The sequence below is a fragment of the Rhinopithecus roxellana genome, chromosome 15 (genome assembly GCF_007565055.1).
Source record: "Rhinopithecus roxellana isolate Shanxi Qingling chromosome 15, ASM756505v1, whole genome shotgun sequence".
NCBI lineage: Eukaryota > Metazoa > Chordata > Mammalia > Primates > Cercopithecidae > Rhinopithecus > Rhinopithecus roxellana.
Genome location: NC_044563.1, coordinates 12,375,854 through 12,385,325, shown reverse-complemented (window position 1 = coordinate 12,385,325; position 9,472 = coordinate 12,375,854). Strand labels below are relative to the sequence as shown.

Below are 9,472 nucleotides of genomic sequence, written 5' to 3'. Positions count from 1 at the left end.
GGGCTCAAGTGATCCGCCCACCTTGGCCTCCCAAAGTGCTGAGAGTACAGGCGTCAGCCACTGTGCCCAACCAAGAGGGCATGTTTAAATGACATGTGTGAGACCTGAGATGAATAAATCAAGTGATCAGGTAGGGGAATATTTTAAGCCAAGAGGACTGTATGAAGATGGGGAAGAGGTGATGTCTAGGGGTAGGAGCAGATCCTGCAAGGCCTTGTCAGCCGTGGAGAGGAGTTTGGGTTTGAGTCCAAGTGCAATGGAGGGTCGCAGAAGGGTTTTGAGTAAGAGATGGATCTGATCTGACTTGTGATCTAATTTCTCTGGCAGGTTTTTCTGGAGGGCTGGCAAGAAAGGAAAAACACAATGTGTTGTCATCCACGTGAGGGGTCAGGAAGCTTAGACCACCAGTAGTAGTAGTAGGGATGCAAAGAACACTCACAGTTTGGTTCATCACACCCCCACTCACACCACAAGACTGAGCTCTATTAGAACAGGGACCCCCGACTCCCTTTGATGTGCACTGTGTTCTTGGCACCTAGAATGGGGCCTGCACTTAATGAGATGGATGAATAGTGGCATTTAATGAGAAGATACTTAATGAAAAGAAGAGTCAGTTTTGGAGGAAAAAAAATAGGAGCTCAAATATTTCTTAAATACTGCTTTTTATTTATTTTTTTTGAGGTGGAGTTCCTCTCTGTGGCCCAGGCTCCCAGGCTGGAGGGCGGTGGCACGATCTCGGCTCACTGCAACCTCCACCTCCCGGGTTCAAATGATTCTCCTGCCTCAGCCCCCGGAGTAGCTGGAACTACAGGCACCCGTCCCCCCACGCCCGGCTAATTTTGTATTAATAGAGATGGGGCTTCTCCATGTTGGTCAGGCTGTTGTCAAACTCCTGACCTCAGGGCATCTGCCCGCCTTGGCCTCCCAAAGTGCTGGGATTACCGGCGTGAGCCACCGCGCCTGACTCCGACGGCCCTTTTATTCGTCTGTGTCCCCTAGTGCATTATTATTTGTCTGTGTACAGCGCAGGGATGCATCGCCCTTCTGAGGCCTGGCACAATTACTGGCCCAGGGTAGGTGCTTAGTAAACGTGGATTTCTGCCACAGCGCATTATAGTGCTAAAAAGGGTTTTCTCTTTAGATGATCGGGCCACGTTTTGGTGTGACCGCTAGGGGGAGAGGTGGCACCGGCGGAGCGCTCGCCAGACCCATTTTTCCGCTCCTTGCGCCATCGCACAGGGCGGAGCTCGTACCTGACGCCGGGCTTCTGGGCCTGCTCTCACCCTACTAGGGAAAGGGGTGGGGCTCGGCTTTCGGGCGTAGGCGGAAGTTACTCAGAATCCTGGGGAGCTTTGCGAAACGACAGACCGTCGTCGACCCCACGGTGAGCCGGAAGTAATCGAATAAGCCCCGGAAGTTTGGAACTACCCCCGACGTGCGTTCGCAGGTAGATCGCGGTGCCAGTTGCTATGGAGCCGGTCGGGCCTTGTGGTTTCTGCCCCGCGGGGGAGGCCCAGCCCGCACGTTACACCTGCCCTCGCTGTAATGCGCCCTACTGCTCGCTGCGCTGCTACCGGACGCATGGCACCTGCGCAGAAAACTTCTACCGTGACCAGGTGCTGGGAGAGCTCCGCGGCCGCAGCGCCTCGCCCAGCCGCCTGGCAAGCGCCCTACGCCGGCTGCGTCAGCAACGCGATACCGAGGACGAGCTTGGGGAAACAGGCCTTAGCCCCGGCCCGGCGCCCGGCGGCCTCTCGGGACTGTGGGAGCGGCTGGCGCCGGCCGAAAAAACTGCCTTCGAGCGGCTGCTGAGCCGTGGTGAGGCCGGGCGGCTGCTGCCTCTATGGCGGCCGTGGTGGTGGAAGCGCGGAGCCGGACCGCGGCTTCTGGAGGAGCTGGATGATGCCCCGGGCAGTGACGCCGTGGGGCTAGAGCCCGCCCTTGCGAGGACCCCGCCGGAATCTGTGAAAGATGCCTTTGCCGCGGAGCTCGCGGCCGCCGAGTTGGTTCTTGGAGATGTCCCGGGGGCCTGCACGCCCGCCGTACCCACCCGCATCCCCACGCTGATCAGCCTGAGCCGCGGCCCAGTCTCGCCGCTCGTGCGCTTCCAGCTGCCCAATGTGCTGTTCGCCTACGCGCATACTCTTGCCCTATATCACGGCGGTGACGACGCACTGCTCTCTGACTTCTGTGCTACACTGCTCGGCGTTTCCGGAGCCCTGAGTGCTCAGCAAGTCTTCGCCTCTGCGGAAGAAGCCCTGCAGGCCGCAGCCCACGTGCTGGAAGCAGGCGAGCACCCTCCTGGGCCCCTGGGCACACGAGGGGCTATGCACGAGGTCGCCCGCATCCTGCTGGGCGAGGGCCCGACCAACCAGAAAGGCTACACGCTGGCAGCACTGGGAGACCTGGCAAAGACCCTGGGGCGTGCCCGGAAACAGGCTGTGGCTAGAGAAGAGCGAGATCATCTTTACCGGGCCCGGAAAAAGTGCCAGTTCCTCCTGGCCTGGACCAATGAAAATGAGGCAGCCCTCACACCCCTGGCTCTAGATTGCGCCAGGGCTCACCAAGCCCATGCTGTGGCAGCCGAGGAGGTGGCCGCCCTCACTGGGGAGCTGGAGCGGCTCTGGGGAGGCCCCGTGCCACCTGCCCCAAGGACTCTCATTGAGGAGCTCCCTGGCTGAACTGGGGACCCTGGTCATTAATAAAGCTGTGACTGGTCAGCCCTGTTGCCTGTTTCTGAGGGATAGCTATTGTCCCACGAGGCCCCAGATTCCTGGGCCCACAAGCCACTGCTCAGCTTCTCCCTGTTCAGTGCTGACCCAGCCAGTCCTAGGGGAGAGAAGCACACCAAGGGTTCCCAGTGTTCATCCAAAGGAGGAAGAGCATCTCCGATTTTGGTCACTGGTTTCATTTTTTTTCCTTGCTCTAAACCACCTCTTCTCTGAGGCTGTTCATCCTCAGGGCCGGGTGGGGTACAAGCCCTTGAGTCCCAAGTGTGTCCAGGCTCCTGGTCCTGGGTGTGCTGGTGGATGAGTGGGCATATGCCCCCACGTGGGGTGGTGGAGTCGCCTCAGTAGATGTAGGGCATGATACGGTAAGGCACACGCCGGCAGTACTCCTGCCAGGCCAGGCCGTACTTCTGCAGGCACTGCCGCTCATCCCGGGCCTCACGGTGCACCAGCAGCGCGGTGAAGTAGAGGAGGTAGAAGTAGGGCAGCAGGTGTGACACCCCTGTAGAGAAGGAGGCTCTGTGACCACGCTGCCAGCCCCCTCTACCCCTCAGTTCGCAAACATTTCCACACCTAATGGCTCATGTGGGCATCAGGGCTCAGCAGCAAAAGCTCCAGGGTCTGTATCTAGGCATACCGTACTAGGTTGGCACAGAGGTGTGCCCCAGCCACACACTGGGTCCATCCCAGCTCTCTGACTACTCTCTCTGGTGCATACCCAAGGTAGGCATCCTATGGTCGCTGAGCCACCCCTTCCCCCCATATGTTCCTGCCCCTATCCACATGGGGCACTCACCACAGGGCAAGGACCAAGCCAGAGCCATGATGAGGTCTCCAAGGTAGTTGGGATGGCGGACCATACCCCACCACCCAGACACCAGCAGTTTCCGCCCTGTGGCTGTAGAGATGGTCTCAAGCCCTGGAGAAAGATAGCAGGTGGGGAGTTCCCAGGAAGCCCAGCAGCCCCACCTCACCCATGGCCCTAGAGACCCAGCTCACCAGCCACTCTGGGGTCAGAAGGATTCTTTCGGAAAGTGTTTTTCTGGGAATTCGCCCCACGGAAGATGTAGTAACCAATAGCTGGTGAGAGAGTGTGAACAAGTGGTCAGGGTCAAGGGTTACAGCCTCCTGTCTGAGCATGACCTTCTGCCCAACCTATCTGCAGCCCAGACTCTGCCTGGACACCCAGGACCCCACCCCTGGCTTTAGAGAGGACCCTGGGGGTTAGCACCTATGTGGTGTGCATGTAAACAGACCATGAATGAAAAGGAGAGGGGAAAGATGGGCCCAGCCTGCTGCCCCTTCCTGACTGACCATTGATGAGGCAGATGGCAGAAGCCATGGGCAACCCCAGAGGCTGCGGGTGGCGCAGCAGGAACTGGGCCTGCAGGCTGTAGGTGAAGGGCACCCAGGCTATGTCCCCAAATGCCAGCATGAAGCCAAACCCGTCATGTGTGATATCCATGGTGGTGAGGACGGCCTCCTGCAAGGACAAGACCCAGACACACTGGCATAGTCCCCATGTGGCCCTCAGACACCCACCCTCGTCCAGTCCAGCCTCACCTCGTGCCAGAGGGCATCACCCACATAGAGTAACTGGAAGCCATTGACCAGCCACATGGCCAGTGAGGGACTGCCCCGAAGTTCTGCCTCCTTCACCAACAGGGCCAGGTTGATGAGGACCTGGGGGAGGGGGAACAGGGCAATCGTCTCCACAGAGGTGGCAGCCGTGGGCAGAGCAGTGGCTAACCTCTGCCCTTCTCAGCTGTCAGTTACACTCCAACCCTTTGTTAAGTGGATCCAGGCCTTGGACCCAAGGACAGAGACTAGACAGGGAGGTGTCCGCAGCTTGTTTCTTCTTGCCTTGTCTGTCTTAAGGTCTTGCAGAGAGCAGCCCAGGGAGCAGTTGGGGGCTGAGGCTTCAGAGCTCAAACAGAGCTGGTTTCAAATCTCAGCATCACCTGGGCGGGTTGCTTGCCCTCTCCATAGCCTACTTTCCCCACCCCTGTGTGAAAAATGGGAACAATCATGGGCCTGTCATGACTCAATGGCATCATCGTGTTTGAAGTCCTCCACAGCGTCCCTAGCAAGTGGTACGTGCTCAGTGGTGGCTAGCCAGAGCAACCCTGTGCTGGGTGCCTGCATTTTACACTGAGCTCTGTTCTGTCATACAGATTACCTCTTCTAATCTTCCCAGTAATCTTAGGAGAAAGCTTTAATTTTATCCCATTTCACAGATGAGAAAGTGGCCTCAGAAAGTGTTGTCAGGCCAGGGCCCAGATCCAGCGTGGGCACTTGGCACTCCTGCCTCGGGTAAGATAATTTCCAGGGCAACAGGAGAGGCCTTGCCCAAGGGTCTCTTTGGGTCATCTTGGCCACAGAACCAGAGATCACAGTTGGAATGTTGTCAAGGCCACCAGTGACGGGTAGGTTGCTAAACCCAGTGATCAATTTCAGGTTGTGCACTGCTTTGACCACCAAGTAGCATGCAGTCACTCCCTGGAAATAGATTTTGTGCTTGACTGCTGTTGAGAATTGCACGTGCTCTCCTAACATCATCCCTGACATGCTATATATACTTTACTTATGTTTTGTCTGTCTTTCCCACCAGAATGTAGGCTCTCTGCGGCAAAGACGTTTTTCTTGCCTCTAACTTTATTTTTGTCTCACAGTACCTAGAGCAGTGCCTAGGGCCCAGGCGGATTTAACAAATGTTTGTGGAATAGGAATGATTAATGATTCGTGTCTGCACAGTTTTGGCCCTGCCCTGCCCAAGCGCTGCTTACCCACCTTAACCCTCCCCCTGGCCTTAGGCCAGCTCAGTCAAGCCCAACATACCCAGCCAATGAGGCCAGGTCGCAGTTCACAGAAATATTTGAAGTCGAAGAAACAGATACGAGGGTTGAGCTCCCGTCCCAGAAAAAAGTCGTAAATCGGATTGCCTGGAGAATATTGGAGAGTGAATGTACAGGCAGACGCCCCGATCTGCCTCCATCTCCACCCCTAGAACCCCTCTCACCTGAGTTCCCCCCAGGTGCCAGGGCCGAAACTGGGGCTACCTGCGCCTTCATGTAGAGAAAGAGGCTGAAGATGAAAGCGGTGAGGGTGGCGACAAAAGCCAAGGGCAGGAGCATCTCCGGGAGCGCCCCCAGAGGCAGCCCCGCTGACACTCCCAGCCCCACCAACAGGGCTGTCAGCACCAGGGCCTGGAAGCCTAAAACCACAGCACACAGTGAGCCCTGGGGCTGCGCGCCTCCACATCCCCACCCCGCGAACACACACAGAGCCCAAAACTCAGGGGAGCCGCAGACGCTGCCCCAAGCATTAGGCTGCCACCCTGGCCTTCAGAGGATCACCCCAGGCACTGTTGTGGTGCACGGGAGTAGCAGTAAATGGGGTAAGGGTGTGGGGACGAGGGGCTTAGGGAGAGCCCCCGGCGTCTGTCCTGGGGCTCACAAAGAGAGGCATACAAAGGAGCCTGGGGTTGGGGCCAATCTCCGTGGACCTCCCCGCTAGGGCTGGAGCTCCACCCCCCGGCCGCTTAACTCCAGCGCGAGGGCCCGTCCCCCAGGCACCGTTAATGGGATAGCGCAGGCGACTCTTGTCCTTCAATTCCTGCCCCTCAGCCACCTGCGGGTCCAAGGGGCTCTGATAAGGCCCGGGGCGTCCTCTCCCTCGCCGAGCCCCTCCGCCTCCCTCCTCCCTACCCCGCCCTCCCCGAGCGTCCGCGAGTGGCGCCCGCACCTTGCGCGCCGGCAGTAGGTAGAGCGCCGCCTGCAGGCCGAGCCAGGCGAGCCACAGCAGCAGCGCCCGTGGGCTCCACAGCGCCTCCAGCCCAGGCAGGGACGCGGGTGGACCCAGCAGGCGCGCGGGGCCCGAACGGGCTGCCAGGAGCAGGTGGAACATGGTGGCGGGCAGCAGCAGCAGCAGAGCCGCGGCGCCTGCGGGATGGGCCATCACATCGGGCGTCCGCCCCCAGCGCCCCAGGTCCCCCCCGTCCCCCACGGGCGCTCTGACGTCTCTGCGGGACCCTTTCGGCATTCCCAGAGTGTGCCTCTGCACCCCTCCTCAGCCCTCAGGCACCCTGCTGCCTCCCAGTTCCCTTCCCAGGCGTCCATCTTGGTCCCCCGCTCCCCCCTCGAGGACCCTCCTCCTGCTCCCAGTTGACACCATAAATCCCCGTTCTGCAGCCCCCAAAACCGACCCCTGCTCAGCTCTCCCTCTCCAGACACCTTCGCTGCAAACCCCCGGGTCCCTCTGCCTCCGACACCCCCAAAACCTTCCATCCTCAGATCCTGTCCCCGCTCTTAGTTCACCCCCTCCAGCTCTCCTTCGCTCAGTCTTTGCCCCAGGTCCCTTCTCTCTGCCCCATTACCCAGGGGCCCTCCGAATTCCAGCGGGGCCCGGGGGCCCTGAGGGGGGGCCATGGTCTCCGCTCCGCCGGAGAGAGGGCGCTCACAACTGTCGATCAAGGAAACACTGTCCGCCCCATTTCCCAGGAGATGGACTCGGCCGCGCGGAGGAACCGGCCCTGCGGCGCCTGCACCTGCCTGAACACCGAGTGCAGACAAGGACCGCTCTTGTCCCAGGGTTTTTAAGTGGACCCGCCCCCTGCCCATTCTGGGCCCAGCACACCAGCCAATCGGCACTCGGGGGCGGACTCGACGCGGGTGCCGCAGAAGCCTCAGCTTCGAAACCCCGCCCCTGGAAAGGCCCGCCCAGCAAGCGAGAGGAGGAGGCCACACGTTTATTAGGTAGGTCCTGACTCCTGCCTGCGGGGACCACTGGGCCGGAGACCAGAGCCTGGGTGCCATGGGGCACCGGGACAGGCCTGTGCATGGCAGCGGCTGCGCCTAGCCGCGCTCGCAGATGACCTCGACCACACTGGGCTCCATGGGCACAGGGTCTGGGCAGCGCAGGGCAGCCGAGGCCACCACTTCGTCTAGCAGCAAGTGCACCAGTTCTTCGTCGGCCACAAAACGCCACAGGTAGAGCTGCAGAAAGTGGCAGTCCACTTGCACCTGCTGCAGCCCGAAGCGCCCAAAGGTGCGCAGCCGCACACACTCCAGCAGCGTCTTCAGGCTGATCTTGATGATGCCAGTAAGCACCGACACCTGCAGACAGGTATACAGGGATGCAGCTTGGGGACAGCAGTTGTTGAGGGGGGGAGGGTCACCCAAGTTCCAAGCAGGGGCCGGGGAGACATACGACGGAAGTAGCTGGGATGAGGCAGAAAGTCTCCAGGGCCAGATAAGAGCGGAGGGATACAATATTAGCGCCGTCATCTGGCGGGCAGGGGACAGGTAGGGCCCAGCAATCAGAGGCATCCCTGAGCTTGGGGTGAGGTGGGGCAGGAACCATGGGTGAAGAGAAAACCCTGGGAAGGCCTCAAGACTACTGTGGGGATAAGGACGAGGGCAGAGTCATCCCAGGTCAGCACCCAGAGACTCAGGCTGGGCACACACCAAGGTTGGGACAACGGCTGTGGGATTTGGGGGCAGGGCACTCTGTACTACCTAAAAAACAGCCCTAGAGACAGAGACTGGAGGGTCAGGGTCACCCCCAGTTGGTCAGAGTCCTGGAGCTCCTTGGGCAGGTGTGGGGCTGCTCCAGACAACCCTCCCCGGGCTCCCTGGAAGTCTGAGTCACGCTGGAAGTCGGACCTTGTTGAACTCCACAGGGCTGAACACATCAATACGTTCAGAGAATAGCTTCTGGATATTGCTCAAGAGGTTGGTGTCCATCGGGGCACTGGATTGGGGGAGACAAGGAATCAGAGCCCGCTCTGCACCTTCGCCCTCTTTTGTCCCTTTCCCCTGGGGCTCCGCTGACCAGCCAGACCTGGGGGTATAGCTGGGGGCGTAGCGGCCCTGCTGCCGAGAGCTGCTGTACACGGAGAAGGTCCTCTTGCTGGAGTCGCTGCTCTGGGCCTTGCGAACACCCTCTTCGTACAGAAGCCCCACCTGGTGGTAAAAAGAGGTACTGCAAGGAAGCCAGAGCCAGGGGAAACCACCAGCCCATCGGTGCTGAGGATGCCCTAAGTCAGCTACTCAAGCATTACAAGAACAAGGCCTGCTATTTAGTAGGTACGTGGTCGCTATTTATAGAACCAGTGGAGTGGGGCAAAGGCAGGACACAAGAGTTGGTCTGAGGCCTAATCTTCAGCTTCAGCATCGGCACCAGCACCAACCCTGCCCTGACTTCCTGGGTAACCCTGAGCCTCTGCTTCTCCACAGGTAAAATAGGGGCGAAGATGTCATAGTCCTGGGCTGAGGAGGAACAAGACCGTGGACATAGGCACTGCCCAGCCCCTTTCGTCTTCATCCTTGGAGACTTGTTCCCCTGGGGTTCCCTCACGGATGCCCTGGCTACAGAACTGGCCCCATGAGAAGCCCAGATACACATCCCCTCCTCCAGGCAGAGACTGCTAGTGATCCTCTGCTTCCCCAGCCCCTCTTGAAGGGACAGCACCCCCAGCCTGCGTCAGGGCTCCCCCAGCCAGCCTGGGCAGCACCTGCACGTCGATGGCAGTGGTATCCTCTACCACCCGCTTCATGACGGCCCGCACATTACGGGGCTCCAGAGTGCTGAGCCAGTCCCGAGTCTCCACGCTCTTGCGCAGCATCTGTGATATGACCAGGCCCTGCACCTTCACGTAGTGGGTCAGCAGCCGCCGTGCCGTTTCCCTGGCCTCTGCACACAGTGTGCTCACGGGCGTCACTGGGAACTGATCCTGAGCCAAA

At 59.6% G+C, this 9,472-nt stretch overlaps 3 protein-coding genes across 6 annotated transcripts in view; 1 reads left to right on the top strand and 2 right to left on the bottom strand.

Moving 5' to 3' along the window:
• The first annotated feature begins 1,315 nt into the window (after positions 1–1,315).
• ZNHIT2 (zinc finger HIT-type containing 2) lies at positions 1,316–2,720 on the top strand. The gene has a single exon (XM_010363941.2). It carries the CDS (start codon positions 1,470–1,472, stop codon positions 2,679–2,681), a length of 1,212 nt encoding a protein of 403 aa, XP_010362243.2. The 5' UTR covers positions 1,316–1,469; the 3' UTR covers positions 2,682–2,720.
• A 167-nt stretch (positions 2,721–2,887) lies between these two features.
• Positions 2,888–7,568, bottom strand: TM7SF2 (transmembrane 7 superfamily member 2). Of its 2 annotated transcripts, none has more exons than XM_030918160.1 (10): positions 7,105–7,568; positions 6,474–6,670; positions 6,275–6,359; positions 5,749–5,943; positions 5,568–5,671; positions 4,293–4,412; positions 4,044–4,212; positions 3,729–3,809; positions 3,526–3,648; positions 2,888–3,231 (listed from the first exon to the last, which is right to left on the bottom strand). In XM_030918160.1, the coding sequence occupies exons 1-10, from the start codon at positions 7,541–7,543 to the stop codon at positions 3,071–3,073; spliced, it is 1,674 nt and encodes a 557-aa protein (XP_030774020.1). In that variant the 5' UTR covers positions 7,544–7,568; the 3' UTR covers positions 2,888–3,070. The 2 variants fall into 2 exon arrangements, with proteins under 2 accessions (XP_030774020.1, XP_010362244.2); XM_010363942.2 differs by having other exon boundaries at positions 6,305–6,359; positions 7,105–7,566.
• The window catches only part of VPS51 (VPS51 subunit of GARP complex), a 24,392-nt gene continuing 22,379 nt past the window's right edge, over positions 7,460–9,472 (bottom strand). For all 3 annotated transcript variants that reach the window (XM_010363943.2, XM_030918159.1, XM_010363944.2), the window contains 4 exons: positions 9,244–9,462; positions 8,571–8,692; positions 8,393–8,480; positions 7,460–7,843 (listed from right to left, as the gene is read on the bottom strand). In XM_010363943.2, the coding sequence (XP_010362245.2) occupies positions 7,583–7,843; positions 8,393–8,480; positions 8,571–8,692; positions 9,244–9,462 (690 nt within the window). In that variant the 3' untranslated portion in view covers positions 7,460–7,582. The remainder of the gene's footprint in view (positions 7,844–8,392; positions 8,481–8,570; positions 8,693–9,243; positions 9,463–9,472) is intronic.

Excerpts from the sequence above, each read along its gene's own strand:
- TM7SF2 (XM_030918160.1), bottom strand. The coding sequence starts at position 7,543 with ATGGCACCCAGGCTCTGGTCTCCGGCCCAGTGGTCCCCGCAGGCAGGA. Across the intron at positions 5,944-6,274 it reads GACGGGCCCTCGCGCTGGAG|GCTTCCAGGCCCTGGTGCTG; the intron begins TTAAGCGGCCGG and ends CTGTGGTTTTAG. Across the intron at positions 5,672-5,748 it reads GGCACCTGGGGGGAACTCAG|GCAATCCGATTTACGACTTT; the intron begins GTGAGAGGGGTT and ends AATATTCTCCAG.
- ZNHIT2 (XM_010363941.2), top strand. The coding sequence starts at position 1,470 with ATGGAGCCGGTCGGGCCTTGTGGTTTCTGCCCCGCGGGGGAGGCCCAG.